This window comes from Kogia breviceps, chromosome 4 (genome assembly GCF_026419965.1).
Source record: "Kogia breviceps isolate mKogBre1 chromosome 4, mKogBre1 haplotype 1, whole genome shotgun sequence".
NCBI classification, from domain to species: domain Eukaryota; kingdom Metazoa; phylum Chordata; class Mammalia; order Artiodactyla; family Physeteridae; genus Kogia; species Kogia breviceps.
Window position 1 is genome coordinate 70,633,069 of NC_081313.1, and position 22,427 is coordinate 70,655,495.

The window sequence follows — 22,427 nt, forward strand, 5'->3', positions numbered from 1 at the left end:
TGCTCAAATTTCATATTGAAGGATTAATCCTGGTGTTGATCTGAAAACACCATTAGTTTAAATGCCTCCCTTTTCATCTTTCAGTCTAGACCGGTGCTGTCTCACAGAACTTTCTGGTTATCAATGCATTCTACATCTCCCCTTGTCCCACTTGACAGTCACTAGCCACCTGTGGCTAGTGGCTACTGTATTAGATGGCACAGGTCTACATTACTGTAGTTTTTGATGTGCTTTGATAAAATTTATAAAATTTTAATAAACTTTCATTGGAGCTATACAAATATTTTTCATACTTTCAATGAATAACATTAGGCTGTATGATAATCATGTGGCTATATCCTATTATAACTGTCTTCCCCTGTTTATTTTTTTCTACAAATATATTCTGATGGCCTAACATTCTCTAGACCTCACATTAAAGCCCAGGAGATGTGATAGTAAACAAAATGTGCAAGTCCCCGCCCTCCAGGAGTTTAAAATCTAGTGTGGAACAAGCAATTGAATAACAGCTTCAACAGTGTCTTGATAGGGAAAAATAGAACATATTATGACTAAAATACAGGAAAAGCACCTAACACAAGTTATAAGGCATCTCCAGGATACTTCCAAAAGTATAAATTGGGACCTGACTTGAATGAAGGATAAATAAAAGCCAAGTAAAGGCCTAGTAAGGAATGTTGAAGACAAAACAAACAAGGTTTGGAGAAGTTGAAGGATATAAACATCATTAGGTGGCTTGAGTATAGGATGGGAACTGGGGGGGTTTGTTTGGAGGGAAATAGCAAAAGGTGAGGCTAGAGAGGAAGAGAAATACAGGGGCCAGATCATGCATGGCCTTGTGAGCAATCTTAAGGACCAAGAGTCCTTGAGGGGCCTTGTTTATGTTCATATCTCCAGGCATTCCATGGCACACAGCATATGGCAGGAATTCAGCCAATCTTAGTTCAGTGAACACATGAAAGAATGAAAATTCAACAAATGACCAAACAAATAAGTGAATGTGCTTTTTTCTTTAAGAAAAGTAGCTATGTAATATACATCTATAAAGTATGCATACAAATAATGTCATGTATCTATATTTTTATATAAGTATGAAATTGGAACCTATTTAATTGGGTTAGATACAATGAAAGCTCAAGTAAAAGAGACATATTTTTATATTTTACATCTATTTACGAATTTTGTAATACAGAGTTTGTAAAGAAGTCCAATTCCACTATTTACTGCATTTGCTTTTCTACAAAAATTGTTCTTAATTTTCACCAACTATGTAAAGGTAGTTAATTTATTGATAACCTCCAGTAGCACTGTGGAACACTGAAGTTTATAAGCTATTTTAAGGCCTTTTCAGACCCAATTCAGGCCTTACATATTATCGTGCAAGGAGATATTTTGCTGGAACAACTGTTCTTAGAAGTCTTTAAATCTAAACAGGAATCAGGTAACAGAAAATAAAGTTTCATGTAAATATCATCTCTTATTCTCCCCTTACTTTCTTCTCCACCCCCGCTCTTCTCTCTCTCTCTCTCTCTCTCTCTCTCTCACACACACACACACACACACACTCTCCCATCCTTGCATTTGAAAAAAAAAAAAAAAGCCAATAATCTTCTACTGAGAGAGCTGTGAATCAAAGGTTCCTTCTGTAAGTGTTACATCCATCTTTTTGATTTGCCAGGGAGCAGCAGGGGGCATTGTGTTTTATTTCATGTCCACACTTAGTCTCTTAGCCACTGGCCCAGACTGGATGAGCAGCTCAACAGAATCACTGAGTCACTGAGCGATGAGAGGCTCCCTCCTGGCAGGGTGCTAAGTGATGCTCCCATATGGGTTTTGCAGTTAGAAAACATGTGCTGGATATGGAGGTGACCTGTCTGGGACTTCTATCACTCCAAGGGTCACCTGGAATGATCTGGTGATCAATGACCTGTTTGAAAGTTTTATTAAATTGTTTAGCTTAAGCCTTCCTTTCAGTAGCTTGTACTACATTAAAGAGATTATTGCTCCTTTGCCCTCCAATCGTTTCCAAGCTGATTTTTATATATTTTTTATATCCTTAAGGCTAGAGAGGAAGAGAGACGGACAGACAAATGCCTGTCTCCTGGTTCAGAATTCCATGACCAGTGCTGAGCATAAGCTGGTGCCTGCTAAATCATCACTGAGTGAAGGAATGGCCTTACAGGCTTACAGCATGTTCCGTGGGATCTGCGGTCTTCAGGTCATCCTGAAGGGCTCAACGCCACATCTCCTTCCAGAATAGAGCTCAGCATCAACTGTGAGAGCAGGAAGGCAGCTAAGAGAACCAGGCGTGGCACCAGACAGGTGGAAGAGATGAAGGGGGCAGTTCCTTAATACCATCAGAGCCCCTACTGAATTTCCACAGCCTCACAAGCTAGCATTTTGGATAAATACCTAGTATACTTGTCACAGAGTTAAATAAAATGGACTTTCTTCAAAGGAAGTGCTTTTAATACAATAACTGTTTTTTGTTTTTTTTCTAACCAATGGATTAAAAATTTAACACATTTACAAAATCTGGCATATTTATATATTGTAGCTAAACAGATATTCAAGCTGCATTATAATGTAATAATAATAAAAAAAGATCCCGGTTTGTCTATTAAGTCTTTGTAAGTCTTTGCGCCATTGTAACAGTAGTGCTAATTATGAAGCAAAGATATGATAATTACGAAGAGCTTTTTTGCTAAAAGAAGGAATCTTTTTCAACACCCACGTGCTGCACAATTCCCTATGACCCTGTAACACTACTTTGGTACGGCCCAGAAATTTGTATTTCAGTCTGAATGCTGGGAATCATATTATTTCTCTCTCTGCGCCAATTTTTTTTTTCTTGTGAGTAAACTGTTTTTCAGAAGGTTAAGGGAGAGGGGTAATGGTCCAAATGGGAAATAAAAACTAATGACCCTTCATGAAACATATTATGCTCCTCATTAAACTTACTCAGTTAACCGTATTACATTAAATTAAAATAAATAGGATTTAAAATTTTACCCAGGAGTAGTAAACTACCCTAACTTTCAACTTTGTGTTAGATCCATTCTAAGAATGGATTTCTCAAGTCCCTGAGGTATCACAGGTTCTTAGCCTCCCACACAATTATGTCTTAGTCTTCTAGAGGTTTTCAAACTTAGTGTGTATAAGAATTACTTGGGAAACTCGTTAAAAACGCAGCTTCCTACCCAGATCCCCTCTTCTCCACCAAGTATCTCAAGCATACTGATTTCAGTGAAATGCACTTCAGAGAGTACTCTATGTATTTTTACGGTATAAACTTTGTCAAGCTTAGGGGTCCCACTTTACTTCTTTCTCCATCATCTCAGTTATTACTAAAGTGTGGGAAAGCCGAATGGGTGAAGACTGTGTGCTTCACGTAGTTGAGCAGGGCAGTCCCACAGTGTGTTAGACGTGTATGTTAATTTCATCCAAAGAATCAAACCATCTCTAGTTTTGGTCTAGGAGCCTCAGAAGGTTGTTTTGAGAGATTCACAACTTTCATCTACTGATGTTAAGTGCAGGATAATAGTGGAGTTGCTACTTTACTCTGTTTTTGCTTTTTAAAGAATTACATTGTACAGACTTTCAAATTCACTGCCTTCATTTCTGAGATGAGAAAACTCCCCCCCCAGTCCCCCCCAGGGAGAAGTAGCTCATTTGTCACCCAGTAAGACTGCAACACAAGGGTTCAAGTGCAAGTCCCTTGACTTTCAACCCAATGTTCTTCTCATGACCTTGAAGAAGTCTAGCTCAGATACCCATCTGTCCAAGAATATGAAAATCTCTACAGTATGTGAAGTTTTAAATCTCCTTTAAACCACATAGTATATTCCTGAGCAAAGCCCTCAGAATACAATTTTATAGATTTTTGAACTCCTTAGAAGACAAATTTTAAAAGCCAACAAATTTTCAACTAGTTTAATATGGTTCTACTGCACTTCCCATCATATTAAGAACTGGAGCAGTTCAAGTCTGATGACAAATTCCAATTCAGATTTTTTTGTTACCCTGCAATGTTGGTTGTAATGATTTTGGTAATGAGGTGGAGTTTTGAGTATAGAGTTGTTTTCTGTTCAGAACTTATGTTAAATGTATGTGAATGTACACAAGCATGCACATGAAAGCACTCATGAGGTTTGACAACTGACAACTGTCTGTTAATATTTATGTTTATGTATTTTCACACTTATATGTGTACATGAATAAAATACTATCTGAAATACATACTAGGTAAGTTTTCTAAATGATCTTAAATTTCAATATCAAGGCAAGCCCACAATTAAAATTATCAGTCAATGAAAAACTAAACATGTAGTAATGCAAATCTGAAAGTATTTTAAATACACACCACATTAGGTCTACTCATCATCTACTTTTGTTTCTCTGAAATTATCTGCTTGGCCTTACTAGGCAAAAAATAAAAACATTTAATTGATCAGCTCAATACTTTTAAAAAACTTCCAAATAAAAGTAAAGAAACGAGAATTAATCTTAGACAATTATAACAGGTAAAGAGAAGATGGATGTGAGAGGCAGATTAGTTTGATCAGGATTAGAACTAGATTTTTTTTTTAACCAATTTAAACAATTTAAGCAATGGCAAGAATAACTTGTACTCTGGCAGATTGATGCTGAATACATACTTTTGAAACATTTATTTTCTCCTAATTCTGGGAAAGCAGTCACAATCTAGGAAACCACAGGCGATAGATAGGTGAGGAAAATAGACAGATGGGGGCATTATATCTCTGTATAACGGGGACATATACCTCGTTACACCTCTTCCTTTTTGGTTTAGTATTCATTGCTTACAAAGGGTACTATAAGGCAATAACATTTAAATAGGATACATGTGAGAAGCATTTAAAATTGTACACAATGTTACTTATGCTAACAAATCAAAAATATTTTTGAGTTTCAACACCATGCTTATTATTTTTGGCACAATGGAACAATGTTTCAAATCTAACTTTGATAAAATACCAAGTAACATTTAGAAATTCATTTCCATCAGATTTCTGATTCCATGTATATTAACAGTGCTATATTAAATGATATAATTTTGGGGAAAAGATTTCTAGGAGAATAATTGCCTTTACTCCTTCAGCATGAATACATTAGGAAGAATGAATTAGAAAGAAGAGACATAAAATGAAAAACAAATGAAAAGTTGGGGTGAGCTCATTTTAAAATATTTGTTTTCTTTGCTGGGAAACTAGCATATACTTAAAAGAAATCATGAGAAGTAATCTAAAATGTGGGCGAGCCATCCCCTGGCCACACTTCCCCATTCTGGTGGCCTGACACTGCAGTGGACAATGACGACTCTTGAAGGATGAGGTTAATAATTTGACACAGGTGCCTGATTTCTAGCAAGGACCAGATTCATGTAGGCCCTATTACCATACCGCTCTAACTTGCATTTTGAGAAAGAGAGAGGGTGGAGTAATAGTTGGGGCTATAAACCTGGGTACACCTGTGGGAATATGAACATCTTAGGTAAAGGAAGATGTGCTTGTGTGTGGGGGAAGGGAGGGGGACGTCTGAACACCCGCGGCTCTGCCTGTTTGGGATTCACCAGGCACGCATGCGCGCTCACCTCCACGATGTCTGAGTTCGTCCGGCTCTCGTGCGGCTCGTTGTACTCAGTGTACTTGAGCAGCACCTTGTCCATGTCCGTGCTGGCGTACTGGAACAGCTTGTTAGTACTGTTGAAGATGATCAGCGCGATCTCACAGTCACACAGCACGCTCAGCTCATATGCCTTCTTCATCAACCCAAATTTCCTCTTTGTAAATGTCACCTGGAAAAAAGAAAGCAGGCACGTTCTTTTAAAAAGGAAAAAAAAAAAAAAGCATGCCTTTAGAAATAAAACAGTACTTTTTTCCTTTGTAAAACAACGTGTGTTGTCAGAGCCCTCGGGCACTAACACATTTGGAAAGAAAGCAAATAAATCTACAACTACTTTCTGCTTAGAATTCGAAAATGTGTGATTTCTAGCTTGCTGCTGAATGTGAAACTGTAAATGCCAGATTTACTGTAGGGCATTTTAATGAAGGTGACCAGAGAACTGTTCATGTTTCTTTGAGCAATTCAAGATTTAAAAGAGTCAATTTCAGCAGGGTTAGCATATTTCTTTTTCTTTTCTTTCTTTCCTTTTTTTTTTTTTTTTTTTTTTTTTTGTGGTACGCAGGCCCCTCACTGTTGTGGTCTCTCCCGTTGCGGAGCACAGGCTCCGGACGCGCAGGCTCAGCGGCCATGGCTCACGGGCCCAGCTGCTCCGCGGCACGTGGGATCTTCCCGGACCGGGGCACAAACCCGTGTCCCCCGCATCGGCAGGCGGACTCTCAACCACTGCGCCACCAGGGAAGCCCAGCATATTTCTTAATTATAAATTCAGAGCTTATTTTTTGGCCACGTGAAGACTGGACATGACATTATGGACATAGTATTTTAGATCTATGTTCAAAATTTCTCAAAACTGTTTAGTCTCATGCCATTGAACTGAAAACGCTGAAGGGATATGACTGTACTTTCAGACAGAGTTGTATTCTGTTTTCTAGAAATTCAGCAGAGAGTTGGGAAGTGCTTTAGCCATAACTCTGTTAGGGTTTTGGTTTCATTCTTCTGTGTATCCCAAGCCAGAAACTGTATTGCCATCTTTGCCTTTCTCTTCTTTTACTCTAAACTATTACCAAGTCCCACAATTCCTTCCCTCAAAATGTTTCTCAGGTTCACACTTTCTTGTCTATTTCCCAGGCATCTCTATCATTCATGTCTTTATCAGCTTCCTGTCCTAGACGATCTCCCTGTCTGAAACCATTCCCTTCTCGATTCATCCTAATCTTCAAAACCTCACTCTTGTCACTGCCATTTCCTGATGGGCGGGCTACAACAGCTCCCTTCCCTGGCTTCAAATACTTCTACCTGCCAGTGCAAATATGCATTTTACTATTTCCAGTTTCAGTCTTCTCTTGATTAAACTCCAGACTGCCCACCCAAAAACATGAACATTCTTAAGTATAAGCCTTTATACTTCATGGTCCAGTGTTTCCCAGCAGGTCTTTTGTAGAATATTATTTCTACAAAATACTCCTTAAGACAAAAAGTTCAATGGTCCAATATGTCTGGGAAATGAGGCACAGTGGTATACTAAAGGCTGAAGAACTTTTTAAACTTTACCCTGCTTCCCAAACTTATTGCTGACAGAACGTTGATTTATTTGCTAATTTATTTATTTCGAGGAACACTTACTATCATTCTTCTGAACCAGGTTTTTGAGGCATCTACCCTGGGAAATGCTGACTGACTTTTCGTTATTATTTTCAAAGGTGACTATTTAAATTTTTTTCCTCAACTTCAAATCCAACCCATCTTGCAGAGGTCAGATCAGTTTTATCTACTACCTACTTGGGTGTAACTCCTAAATCTAGAGTCCCGCTCCTTAGCTTTCTCTTTGTCTCCAGCCACCCCATGGATGTCCTCCACTCATGTGTCTATCTAAAAGTCCTAGGAATCTCAAACCCCCACAGTCCAAACTCGCCTTCACCCTCGAATCTGCTCCCCTTCCTGGGTCCCCCATCTCACCATAAACTCAGTCACCCAAACTAGAGACCGCTGAGTGGACTTTGAATGTCCCCTATCCCACACACCTAAATAAATGTGTTGACAGGAAGTGTGGACTAGCAGACAGAAAAGCTGACTCCCTGGTCTCCTTATTTCCCCACACTTCTGTTAATACTTATTGTTTTACCCATCACCCTTTATTTTTTTCTTATAGTACTTATCATATTTTATAACTTGTATAATTTTGTGTGTGATCATTTGTTTAATGTCTGTCTCCTCCACTACGATGCACGTTCCACAAGGGCATGTACCATTTTTATTTTGTCCACTGCTGTATCTCCAGTGCCTAGAACAGCGGACAAATGAGCACACGTTAAAAATCTGTAGTATAAAAAACGAAATAGAGAAAACTATTATGTCATTTTTAGAAATATCAAAGTGATGTATGTTATAAAAAACTGTGATAGCTTTCCCCACCAAATTTTTATTTAGCAACTCATAAACAGAAGTTTAAAAAGATAAATCTACACTTTAATAATGATTATATTCTTTAATCACGTCTGCACTGAAGGCAGCATGACAGAAAGGGAGGAACATGGGGTCTGGATTCAGGGGACCCTAGATTTGAATGCTGCTCTGCTATTTATTAGCCATGAGAAATTCACTTAACTTCTTCAAATTTGATTTTTCTCCGAGTTTGATTTTTCATCTATAAAATGGAGATAACACCTACTCGTGGGGTTGCTGCAAGGATCACATAAAATAACATATGTACACTATCAAGCTTTGTGTTTAAAGTAGAAGCTCAATAAATCTTAGTTCTCATCCCTTTCTTAGTTGACTTACAGGAAACGAACTTACAAAATATACCTGCTTTAGTGGCTCAAAGCGTCCTGGATCAAGGCTATTTGAGGATCTTACTACAGTCTTCCTGATAGAAAGATAAAGCTGAACTATGGAATTCCCACTGATCATTCTTTGGAAAATACAGCATTTAGGTATTTACCAGCCCACCTCGGCTAGTCAATATCTACTAAGATATGTTATTTATGTTGCAACTGGGATAATTTTTCTTTGTAATGATTACCAATGTCTCACCTTCAGTTTTATGTTTATTGTCTTACTAAAGTGCTTCTAATAAAATATAGCTAGTGTTTTATTTCTAGTGTCTCACCTTCTGTTTTATGTTTATTGACTGTCTTATTAAACTGTTCTTATAAAATATAGCCAGTGTTTTATTTTCATATCTGATTATCATACTACTTTAGAAACTTTTTTTTTTCTGGTTCATTCAGATGAGTCATGATTGGTGTTAGGAATGAGCTAAATAAAGACTATCTTTTTGGAATGGATAAAAAGTATCACCATTAATTATACAGATTTATACAAAATGTCTTTTAATAATTCTCTTAGATGCAATTTAGTTATGCAAATATACTTGCACATTGGTATTTTGTTTAGTGAAGTAGGCTACAGAGTACGTTCAATGCAGAAGGCACTGACCCAAAATACTTTCATATATCTAAAACCACTTTTAATCAGACTTTCATGACCACAAACTGTAGGCGGAATGTCTCGATACAGTATGGTTTCTGTTGTACTCAAACCTCAGAATTTAGCACGTTACAACACTCACCCTCAAAGTACATTTCAGCACAGAAATATCATTAAAGCCACTATTTGTGTTTACTTTTAGGTACTCCTCAACTTTTGTGTAACCAAATAGGCTGCTGGATAATGCATACTTATTTAATAATACCTGTCAGAAAGTCAGTGCATATGGCTTCTTTTTATTAAAACTGCAAACTGAAATGATGATGACTATATTAAAGCATTTAACAAAATATCTTCAAAACCTACTCTTAATTGTACTGTTTAATTCTGTATTATGTTCATATTCTTCATAGCATACTCAAAATGTATTTTATAATGCTTTTTCTCATTGTTCACAGTTAGATAAAATTGTTTTTCAGCATTAAGCTTTCTTAAGAGAACTGGGATATTACCCTTCGTTTAAAATATGCCACTCAATGACAAAGATTGCAATTCAGAGCTTTTATACTTAAATATAATAATGTATTGTAATGATTACATTTTTCATAACTTGACAACTGTTTGTAATGGGGACAAGTCCATTTCTATTTCAATAACATATTTTGAACCTTAGGTGAGATGGAAAACTGTTTTTACAGCAGTTAGGCAAAGAGATGCTCTTTTCTAGCATTTACATCCATCAAGGTGCACCAAGAAGAGAATAAAACCAATATTATTTAAGTGGGCACTATAATTTACATTTAGTTTTCAAAATTAAAGAGACTTCATATGTAATATATGTATGGAAAGCAAGATTACTCTGTAAACATTGAGCATTTTTTGTTTTTTTCTTTACCTCTTGAAACAGCCTCAAATGTAATGATGTTTTATTAAGACATTCAGTATTAAGTTCTATATTAACCTCGAATTTTAAATCCTAGCATAAGGGCAGGCATCACACATCTCATGCTGACAATTACTCTAGAACTTATTAGGTATGAATCAATAATTGAAATTAGAATTTGAAATTGAGAAAAGGAACATTCTTTAAATACAGCTCCATACAATTTATATTCCTTATAAAGAAATAAGGAAAATCTATTTACAGAAACATGAAAGTAATTCAAGCAATTTTTATTGAGCATTTTCTACATGCCAAACATTGTGCCGACCAATACTGACTGAGCGTTCTCCACATCAGACATTGGTGCTGGGTGTTCGGGCTTCTACTACATGTAAATATATATCTCCCTTGTTCATGTCTCATCCTCATGGCTGGAGGAAAAACAGTCATTTAATTCCTTAAAGCTCCAAAGGAATTTCCTTCATTTGAATCAGAATATATTCCTTGGTTAATAATGTTATATTTCCTGTCATGTGTAATGATCTGAATTGTATTTTTATTCAGAGCTGGGTGAATTCAGTTTTTGTTTTCTGACTTCTTCTAGACTTCTTCTAGACTGAGCAAGAAAAATAACGGTAGATGTTAACCCAATCAAGATGAATATGAAATGAAACCTACCATATTGGTTATTTCTTATCTTGTACTCAGAGAAAGCTGATCATGGCATTACGTCCCTCCCCCTTTCCATCTGGCCGCTGGCAGGCTCCCATGGTGCTGTAAGGCTCCCTTTAAATGTCAACTTCTTCTATGAAGCTTTCATTGTCACATTCAGATAACACTCATTCCTCCCTCATTGTTATCCTCTAGAGCTTTTTACAAACCTTTATTATGAGACTTATTCTAATATTACAGAGTTGATTGGTTGTTTGAGTCTGCCTCTCCTGCTGGCTTTTTGAGCTCCCTGAAAACCCCACCTCTGGCCTCACAAAGACTGACCAATGGATACTCAATGAATGAATGGATTATGGAATGGAAATACTCTATTTGAAACAGAATGTCTCAATAAAATTTTCTGCTAAAAGTAGATAATTTTTAAACTTGTCTTTTTGACAATTTATTGTTTTACTTTTCTTAAAGAAAGAAAAATATAATTCAAAAAGTTCAGAGAAAAGTGGTCTTTATTCCTTGCCCTGATGACTCACCATGAAGGACAGAAAAGTGTGAAGGTAAAAACTGAATTTTACAATCACAGGATACAGAGGTAAAGGGGAGAGGAGCTAAGAATTCAAATGACTGCATTCATTGAGCAAACATTTACTGAACTTTCTAATGAGATCAGATTTTTAAAGAACATGTATTTGGCAATGTATTTGATGAAATTCTCATCACACTATTATATATTTGAGATTAGCTACTAGTAATATAGATGATTTAAATATGAATTAATTGGTGTTAAGTTTAAGGACAGTCTCTTGCAAAGGGCCACAGAGTTCAAGAGTAACTTTCCAGTCCCAGGCACCATTTTTATCAGTGGTGTAGATGAAGATGAAGCCTGCCTGCTTATCAGATCCACGCACTACACAAATCTGGGTGATAACCCAGTAGATGGTAGAGTCTTTATACATACATGGCTCTCTCTACAGAAAGCTGGGTCACAAACGACAAGAAACAGAGGTAATATTAAAGTCTTCATTCGTATTAAAAAAAACCCAGAATTATATAATTTCAGGTTGGAGGAAAACTAACAGGATAGCTGTTTTTGGGAAAAGGATCTAAAGTTATAGTGTTACACAACGGGAACTAATTATCCTAATGATCTCTTAGTTAGTCAGCACTAACTAATCTTTGGTACTATATTCAGCTCTGAGAATTTTAAGAAGACACTGGGTGACACTGACAAAATTAGAGCATCTATAGGATGGCAAACAGGTCGATGTAGGGTCTGAGAAAAATTTTGCAGGAGAAATCATTGAGGGAATCTGCAATGTTTAACCCAGAAAAACAGAGTTAAAAGAGAAATGCCAAACACTTTCCAAGATCTGCAGACTTCGTGGCCTTGTAAAGAGGCAGATGAGGTGTTTGTTTTGTTCTATAGAGCAGAGTTAGAAAGCATTGCTGAAAATCATAAAGAGGTTCAAAACAGGGGGAAACCTAGTGATGAGAACTGTCCAAGAGTGGATCTAGTCTCATGAAGTAAGAAGCAGTTCATTCCTGAACATGTTCAGGTAGGGCTGCATATCAAGGAAGGTCTAGAAGGCGTTCCTGAATTAAACAGGAAGCTGGACTAGATACCTTTAAAAGATTTATTCCAGATTTAGATATTCAGATTCTATGCCTACGTAGCACAGACCTTTGGGTAAAGGGGAAGATTAAAGTGAATGGAATACAGTTTACAACAAGAATCTACTTCTGCAATTTCATTCTGTAGAATGTCTTATGTTTTGGTTACTCAATCTCATCAATATGTTACCACAGTCATTCTAATTTTAATATTCCAAGAAATAAAACTGGATCACTTTCTTTTTGTAGTTAGAAGAGATATAAAAGACTGTAAAGAACTGGAGTAGACAATATTAAATTAGGTATAGTGCTGAAAATGCACAGAAAAACAACTGTCCAGATTGATAAAATAGCAAATTCACATTAAATTTTTTTTTTTTTCAGTACGCAGGCCTCTCACTGCTGTGGCCTCTCCCATTACGGAGCACAGGCTCCAGACGCACAGGCTCAGTGGCCATGGCTCACGCGCCCAGCCGCTCCGTGGCATGTGGGATCCTCCCACACCGGGGCACAAACCCGTGTCCCCTCCATCGGCAGGCGGACTCTCAACCACTGCGCCACCAGGGAAGCCCAAAATATTTTAAAAGAAGCAGTATATATGCATCATTACTGGGGCTCTGTACTGTGGAAGCAAAAACATGGGAATTGAAAATCAAGTCTAAGCTCTGCCATGTATGAGCCGTGTGTCCTTGGTCTCGGGTAAACTGTTTAACTTACCCATACCCCAGTTTCCTCACCTGTAAAGTGGAGGTAATAACAGGTATCTTACAGAGTTTTGATGAGAGTTAAACTAAGGAACACACACGTGTAAGTGACTTGTTGACTGTGAAACACTATTCAAGGTAGGTAGTATTTTTTTTCTGATGCATCAGGCTAAGTCACTTCTTGTTACATGCTGTAAAAGATTGCTCTCTCAACTAAACCTCAAGTTTCCCTTGAAAGCCCGGAACATCTCCTGTCTGCTCTTGTAACCTGAAGTCCCAGAACAATACTTGGCTAAATATTGGTTAAATGAATGAATGGATAGATGGATGGAATAATTACTCATTTTTGTTTGCAATCAAAACTGAATGGCTAAAAATGAATTTCCATGCACGCTCAAATTATGTTAATAAGAAGTTTGCCACTGAGAGAGGAAAATTTCACAGTTATTTTTCTTTTTTGTCACATTAACTTATAGTAAAAATGTACATTTGGTAAAAATGAATAGGAGAAAAACTGGATTGGGTCAAATTTTGTGTGTGGGTTTGTTGGTGAAATTGGAGCATATCATATTTTTTATAATTGTTTTTAGGTAAGAGTGTTGACTTTATTTGGTGACTTTTTTCTAATAAGTTTTCAAAGACTTTCTAAGCTATCTTGCTCCATTTGACAGCATCTCTTTTAACTTATTATTGGGCACAGTTTATCATCCCCATTTCTCAGATGATACTGTAAACAAAGGCATGAACTGCCTTATCCACAGTCACAAAACGAGTAGCTGATGAACTAGAAATAGAACCCTCTTCACACAAAACCCATCTTTCTTTCCATTAGTCAGTGTTCCTTCCCTCTTTTAGACAACTGTGCATTTCAGGGGCTGAAGGTCTGTACAGCATGGACCCCTCCAACCACTCATCAAGCACTGTACAGGTATACTAAGAACTGTCAGCAATTCTGATGAGCACAGCAGGGGAGTGCACAATTTACTAATCAGTATAAGGACAGCTTTCTAGGTTAAAATAAAAAAAAAATACCAGTAATACTAAAACTGAGAAGAAGTTGGTTTCTAGGTTCTGACAATAAACCAAAGCTCCTTTTGTGGGGACTCTGCAGCTACCTCTGCCCTCAGACCTCCGGACATTCCCACTAAAGCCAGTGAGAACCACATGCATGCACTGGTGGGCACACACTAGTTCTATATTTATGGATGTTTATTTAAATTTCACAGAATGAGAAGCAGTTTGGTTGGTAGCAAATACAAGCCTGTTTACAGCCAGAATAAAAAAAAGGTGGGTCTCTGATTTACACACAGTCAATGTAAATAACAAGTTCTAAAACAGAGGACAAGTCCTGTATCATTTCCTACAGGGCACGGAAATTAGACTACTTTGTAACAGAAAGGGCATTTAATCATGAGTCTCCACACCACACGCAGGCCTTTGTTCACCCTCCCAATCCTGGCTCCATTCATAAAGTCACCTCAGGAGAACTTTCCTGCCGTATTTTAACGGTAGGAGTCCTTGCACCTTACAGGAAAGAATAAATGAAAGAAAAAGACCTTTGGAAACAGCAGCTATTCACATCTATGAGAATAACTGAGGCCTAACTCGAAATGACTTCAGATGCATTACTAAAGGAAGCAACGATAATTTTACCTATGGGTCTCCAATACTTCATCCCACCAATCAGAATTCTTTCAGCCTGATCTTATTGAACTTAACAGTGAGTCTGCTCAGTGAGTGGGGAAACTTTATACTTGTTTCTTTAAATCGTAAAGTAATATTAGTTTCACACTTTTAGAATGCGTTTGGGACTAATATACCTAGCTAATTGTATTTTCAAAGTTTTGAGGTTTTATCAGGGTTTCTTTTGCCCAAATAGAGTCACGATGAATACAACTGTAATCCTATGGAAATATTTTAGATCCAGCCCTCCTTAGCCACAGCCTAAAGAATCTCCCAGTTTCTTCCTAGTTAAGGAAAAGGAGTGACTAATGAGGGACAAGATGGGCAGTTCACGGATACAATGTGCTCTCTAATCCAGAGCCGCTAGGTCTTCCTATGTGTTTAAAGGGTTAGGGATGGAGTCAAGAGTCTGCAAGGACAATCTTTAATTGAAAAAAAGGGAAATGCCCTCTTAAATGCTCTTTTTCTTCCCCTGGCTTGTTCCTGACAGTAAGTAATGGTGCAACTGTTCTAAAGTATTCCTCTTCAATTTTATTTTGTTTAATTCAGTCTGTCATTAGAAAGGCTTGCGAGCTTTAGGCTTGATGATTACTCTCGGTGGGAGGAAGTAGTGCCACTGCAGACTTGTGTTCTAGACAAGCGCTCCTTTATACAATGACGGGGCCTGCCACCATAAATGAAAGGCTCTTTAAAGAGCAGTGAGGGACTCTTTTAAGCAGACTGCTACCATGTGCTTGTAACCCTCCAGCATAACTTGCGAGGATGAGACAGCAGTGTGTTCTGTTGCAAAGAGGACTATTGTCCTCGTTAGCCTTCAGCAAACTGAGCCGCATTTCACTGCAATGCAGTAGGATTTCCAAAGGGTTTCAAGCAGTAGCTCCTAAAATTCTGAACGCCATAGAAGGATTAAAATAGGGGGCTTAGCATGTGGAATTTAGGACTCTACCGACCCCTCACCCTAAGTCAACATCCCAAACCCCAAAATAAGACTTTAAATCTTGTGCACTGCACACTATTTCGAGGAAACATAATAAAACAATGGGTTAGATTACAGTTAAATAACTGAATGCATATTAATAAACCTGAGTATCTATTAACAAATTCAAAGTCTGGGTTTTAAAACTTGTCATAGCTGATTTCTGATATTTTTATGTACATGAGGAAAAGGTAGATGATGAGTTATAATTATTAAATTTAGGATTTAAAACATTTTATTGCGGTCCATTTTTAAGCCTAAGAATGTTTTGGATTTTAAAAAAGAAGACTATATGTAACACAATATGTTTTAAAATTTTTTATACATGCTGTTGAGGTTCGCTTGGTTTGTTAAGGGGCTGATTTACATTCTAAATCCAGTCTGCAGATGCAGTCATAAAATAACTACTTGTTTCTCTATACCTCATGTACATGAAATATAAAATTTGAGTCTGAAAAGAATCAAATAAACCAGCTTAATATTTTGGGGGCAAAAACATGTTTACTAGTTTAACAAAGCCAAAATGTACCTAAGGTAAAGGTCAAAGACTACTTACTTCATTCCCTGCTGAGCAAATGCTCAGGAAGCACATTTGTCTATGTTTCCTGTCATAACAGGAAGAGTGTAACTTCTTCCTTTCCACAATGGCTTCAGTTTTACCTCCTAACTCCAATATTTTCTCCCTCAGGGCCTTCCAAATCAATCCTTTCAAGACAGAAGGCAGGAGGCGGTCTCCCTTGTAGTTTCCAAACAGTTACATTTGTTGAAATGTTATTTAAATGTTAGTGATTTCTGAAACTAAACTGTTCCAACTTAAAATTAAAAGTCAAATATCCAAACATTTAGAGTAGTTCTCTTATTCCTATTAATGGTCCAACATATTTCAAAAGAAACACAAATACATATTCCATACTATGGAATTTCATTTACTTTAATTTAACTAACAATGTTGTTATTGTTTTGGTTTTTTTTTTTTTTTTCCAAACAAAGCCATTATTCTTGGTGGGGGCAGGAGTTCCAATTGTGTTCAGTAAGACTATGTTGGGATGTCAACTTTAAAAATACTCTTACTATAATAATTTTCGAAGGAGCTCATTTTAAGTGAATAAATTACAATGTTATAGGAAGTCTAGACTGCAAAGTACATGGCTTTTGAAACAATCAGCAACATGTTCTTTAATCTACAGTTTGGAAGAAACCTCTTGGTTTATGCGGTCTATTTATAATGTTAATATTTTTAGTGTTGGTTTCTCAGTAATACAATGTCATACTGTGTCCTAAAGTTTGGGCATTTGCAAAGCAAAAGGGGATTTGTAGCACACAGAATGGTGTGTGTATGCACTTATAGGTGGAAGGTGCCATTCCGTGTCAACTTGCTACACAAAATGATTGAGACATAATAAATATAAGCATTGGAATATTTCTAAATTACAGTTTTAAATGGAAATTGTGTGAAATACACAAATTAGAACTGAAACAACAAAAAGTCTTGAAGCCCTCAAGTTCAAGGAGGAGCTTTTATCAAATCCAGTGACAGAATTCAAGAGGAGATAGTTATGCTTTTCCTTGTGAACATTTTGGCCTCTCTTGGACTTCCTACTAAAGGAAAGCTAATGAATAGTTTGATGGCAGTTGAGACAATATCTTCTTGGCAGTAAAGGAACAGATCTAGCTGTGTAAGTATAAAATGTCCCACACATGACTGGGATTGACATATATACACTAATATGTATAAAATAGATAACTAATGAGAACCTGCTGCATAGCACAGGGAACTCTACTCAGTGCTCTGTGGTGACCTAATTGGGAAGAAAATCCAAAAAAGAGGGGATATATGTATATATATAGCTGATTCACTTCCCTGTACAGCAGAAACTAACACAACATTGTAAAGCAACTATATGCCAATTAAAAAAAAAAGTCTCACACAACATGGGATGTACAGAAAGTATGCTGTGCACTATCTCTATGATTCAACTATAGAGTGGGGAAACCATTTCTGAATTGTTTTCAAATTGATAGGAACAGAAGAGAAAGGGATGGCTTGATGTCACGGCTGTTAAACATACATCTGAGCACTCTGGCTACTGCTTTCTTTGATTTGGAATCTCGCAAAAATGCAGTTTGTCATTTTTCCCTTCTGGCTTTCTTTTTCAGTCTCTCACCAGTTAATTCCAACCCTCTAAAAAAAAATTTTCCCCTTGGTGATTTTAAGATTAACAAAAGAATGATTTAACTTATATGCACGGAGAACCTTTAAGTAGGCACGCACAGCATCAATATACCCTGCAATTCAGTTCTGAGATGCATTACTGTGTCCTAAAGTATTACTATGATACACCCTACTTTTATTTATTTACTCATTTTATAAAATGAGTTTAATAAAAATTTTAATATGAGTATAGGGGAGGCAGTCAGCTGTAAAGAAATGATATCGAGGGAAAAGGAGTATAATGATCATTATCGTGAGTTATTTGCAGGTTTACTTTGGATTTAGAGATAAAAAAACCCAACACCTTTGCACTGATTGAACTTTTTATTCACTTGATTTAAAGCAAGGTTCCAAATATTCACTGGCTAACATGGATAACTATTCTACAGTATTTAAAGCATAATTTCCTCTCAAATAATGTGTATTTGCTTGATATGCATACAAGCAACTGACAAGTTTGGACATTCTCTTTGCGGAGATGACAAAATAAAACAGTGTTGTCTGGATGACTCTGTTCTTTAACTCATGGTTTAGAATTCATCAAAAAATTATTTTCTTGAAGCAATTTATTTGTATTTCTATATTATCCTCACATTTAAAGACTGAATCTATCTCAACTTCCACAAATTTTATATTAGGTTAGTAGGTTGTAACTCTCAAGTTAGAACTGTAATTAGCCCTTTTATTTACGGATATTCTGGATACTACCTTGAAGGAATGTTACAGTAAAAATTCCATTGAAATTTTAGTTAAAATTCTAAGAAGAACGTAAAACAGAGGAAAACAGGGGAAAGTAAGGAGTAAAATCTGTTTCTTTTTAAAGAAGAGTCATTTGAGAAAATCAAGGCAACTCTTTATTTTTCAGTTTAGTTTAAAAAAATATCGGATTTAGTTTAAAAACCTCAGTATGTAGAAACTGTCAGAGGCTGCATCTACACTGAATGTATTTCTCCAGTTTTTTTTTTTTCTGAGCCCATTTAAAATAATTTATAAGTCATGTAAAGAAACTGAGATAAGGACATAAGAAAAGGGAAAAAGTTAGAAAATTTAACAGCTATGACTAATCCCCTTTAGTCATAAGGGGATTCTCCTTTTCTATTAACAAGAGAATGCTGCTAATTGTCTTTAATTTGTGCTCTAGTTATTGCACTGATAATTACATGATATTTTGTTTGCTGGCAAAAACTGTTAGTGTGCCAGGTCTGATAGAAGAAAAGAACTTAAGACATTTAATAATCTCCTTTCTTTAACTTACTATATTAGGCCATAACTGTGTTATTCGGCAAATATTTTTCTCTGGTAGTTATTCAAATATTTAAATGTCTTTTTATAATAAGTCACACAAATAAATTCGGGTTTGCCTCTCCTATCCTTTCAAAGTGGGAAAGCTGAAAATTTTAAATACAAACACACAAGTAAACAGATTTAGGTTAAGCATGCCTAATTTTCATATATCTTTCTTCTTGATATAACAGATATAACAGATTTCTAAGTATATTCTGTTTGCAAAAAGAGTCATATGAGGACAAAACTCATTTAAAAATATGGCTGTTTCAGAAGAACAACTGGTACCATATGAAGGAGGGTAAGATTATTGCCTAACTGATGAAGGTAACTCACAAGAACAAGAAATGCAGTTGTAGTGTGAGAGTAAGCTGGAAGCTAGAAGTGATTAAAAATGGTGATAAGTAGTTCAAAATAATTTGGTCAGTAACATACATTTGAAAATACGTCCTACAAGCACAGAAATTGGGAAACTACTTCTCCCCATCCTTGCCACAAGCTATAAATGTTCTGTGTGATTTTCCTTCCTGTCCACAAGCCATCCTCTGCCATCATCTGGCTCTTGCTCTGAAATGATTCTCTTGCCCCTTGTTAGCTTCCAAAGGCTCCTCTGTGCCCCAGCTCTACTCTGTTCCACTTTTCCTTCCGTCTCCCTGATACCCTTTTAAGGTAACATCCTATTGAAATGAAGGTTTCAGGTACCATTCTTTAGTGTGCTACACAGCACAGGTGTTGTTCTGATAGAAATCACATTAACTATAATAGCTAATGGTGAGTCTTAACAGGAATAGCTAACAGGTAAATTTATGGAGCATTTATTATATGTTAGGTGCCTTATCCCCCAATTTAATCATCTCAATGACCCAATGAAGGGGGTACTATTTTTTAATCTCCCCTCTACTAATGAGGGAAATGATGAAACTCAGAGGGGTTAAGTCACTTGCTGGAGGGTCACACAGCTAGCATGTGGCAGAACTAGGGCCAGAACAAGATTTGTGTGTCTCTAAAAACCATGTTTTTCACCATGGTATTACACTGGATGCAGTATGATGTAATTGGGGAAAGCAATGACATACAACCATGCTCTTAGCCATTATATTATACGGAATGCAGCGTGACACAACTGAGAAAAGCTTGTTTTGTTTTTGAATCTGAAAGATTTGGGCTCAAATCTTGGCCACCTCTTAGTATTAACTATCTGACTTCAAAGCTCTGCATGATCTGGGCCCTCCCTAGCATCTAAACCTTTTCTCTCATCTCTCTAAAGTTATACACACCAGGCTCAAGCTCCATAGGCTTTCCTTAGACTCCTTAGCAAGCTCTTTACTTTCTCAGGAGCTTTGCAAACACTGTTGTTCCCTCTGGAATGTTGTCACCTTCCTAACTCTGAATAATCTTTTAGCTCCCATATTTCAGCATTCCTCAGGGAGGCCTTTCTCCCACCCGCAATCTAAATAAGGCACCTCCTGTTATTCCTTCATAGCATTTGGATAGCTGCGTTCATAACACATGTGAACAGAATTTTTGTTATATATTTGCATATTTCATGTCTGGTTCATCCCACCAGGCCAGGGGTCCACCCACAGGCCAATCCTGCCTTCCCCCTGTTTTTGCCAGTAAAGTTTTATTCAAACATGGACACATTCATTTGTATACACATTGTCCTTTGCTGCTTTCACTAAGAGGGCAGAGACGAGTAGTTGAGACAGAGACTGCACGGCTCACAAGGCCAAAAGTATTTGCTATCTGGCCCTTTGCAGAAACAGTTGGCTGACTTCTATGGCAGACAATAAGCTGAATGAGATTCTTCTTGCTTACTGCTGAATACTTCATGTTAGGCACATTGCAAACAAGTGATATTTGTTGATTTAATAAATAAATGAGTTATTCAGCTGTAAATGGAATTACTAAAGATTAAACGGAGTAATATATATGTAGTTCTTGGAACATGTAGCTTCTTTTAAGTTATCTGAAAATTTTGGTAAGACAAACTGACAATTCATGATTTTATTTATTTTTACATACTAGCTTAAGAAATCCACCTTGTTTAGCTTAGAGATTGAGAAGTAAGTAGTTTTCATAAACTTGGAGACTCTGGAAAATTAAGAAACAACAACAACTAGCTGTTACTTTTTTTTCCTCCCCTAAACTATTTTATGTATACAATTGGAGTTTCTGGTTTTTAGCTGTTGCTACTGCCATAATGATGAAAAATAAAGTAAGAGCAAAATTCAATTTAAACAGTCAGCCACTCTGTTTTACCACAGTTTTATTTCTCAATGATATACAACTTATCTCATCAGCTCTGTAATATTTCATTTCACACCTTAAGTCAGTATTTCTTATTCTGTAAAAACACACCCTGTTCTCTGTATAGCCAAATAAACACCTGCAATGGCAGGGCAGGCTTTTACTGCTTTTGAGAAAAGATGACAGTGAGCTATCGTGTGAGGTTCTGTTAGGGAGTCTACAGTGGGGAAGCTTCAAAAAGGGCAAAGCAGTTAATGTTTCTCTTTTCAACATGTGAACACGTACTTTAAAGGGAGCCTAGGTTAGGGGTGTCTCCTCACTTTGTATGACATGCTGTTGCAGATTTGCTGGTGCTGATTATCAGAAGTGACCTACATCTTTGAGGCTCTCTCCCAAATGGCTCTTATGATCACTCTTACAGTAGATGAGAGGCACGCATGACAAATATTTATAAGTAAGATGGCTGCTTAAGATTGTCAATAGCCATTTAAAATAATCACTGAAATATATATTAAAACATGGAAGTTTTCAATTTTACCAATTCCATTTAAGAGTATTGAATTAAAGGACCAACTGAACCTAAAGATGAAGAAAAGACTACACAGATCCTAAATTCTATAGAATAAAACCAAGGAATTCATCTTCAGGATTAAAAAAAGTAAGATTAACTAAGCTGAATTTAAATAAGTTTTCATCTCTTAAAGTTATCGTGACTTCTAACATGGTTGAGAGTAACAGCAATTGTAGACGCAACTATATTTAAGTTACGAAAAAACGTTCAATCGTTAGCTCAAAAGTATAGTGTTAACATTCTCGCATGCCTGTGTGAGTTTTATATTCCTTTATAAAGCATAATGAAAGCTCATGAATTCAACCACAAAAGCTTTCTTTTGTCCTTGTAAGCAAAAGGAAGATACAATAAATTTCATGAACCCCCAAATTAACTGGCATTATTAATGAAGTGTAGATGCTAATTCATATAAATTTTTGACTGCACCCCAAATAGGTGCTAGTCCAAACAGTAAGAGCTAAATAGTTAGTGGTATATGATGCTCAATATTTCAGTTTTAATTTCAATTT

General features: G+C 36.6%; 1 protein-coding gene across 50 annotated transcripts in view; it reads right to left on the reverse strand.

Moving 5' to 3' along the window:
- The window catches only part of MEF2C (myocyte enhancer factor 2C), a 170,175-nt gene that overhangs the window by 71,712 nt on the left and 76,036 nt on the right, over window positions 1-22,427 (reverse strand). For all 50 annotated transcript variants that reach the window (XM_059063142.2, XM_067031308.1, XM_067031295.1 and 47 more), the window contains one exon: window positions 5,615-5,818. In XM_059063142.2, coding sequence (XP_058919125.1) covers window positions 5,615-5,818 — 204 coding nt within the window. The remainder of the gene's footprint in view (window positions 1-5,614; window positions 5,819-22,427) is intronic.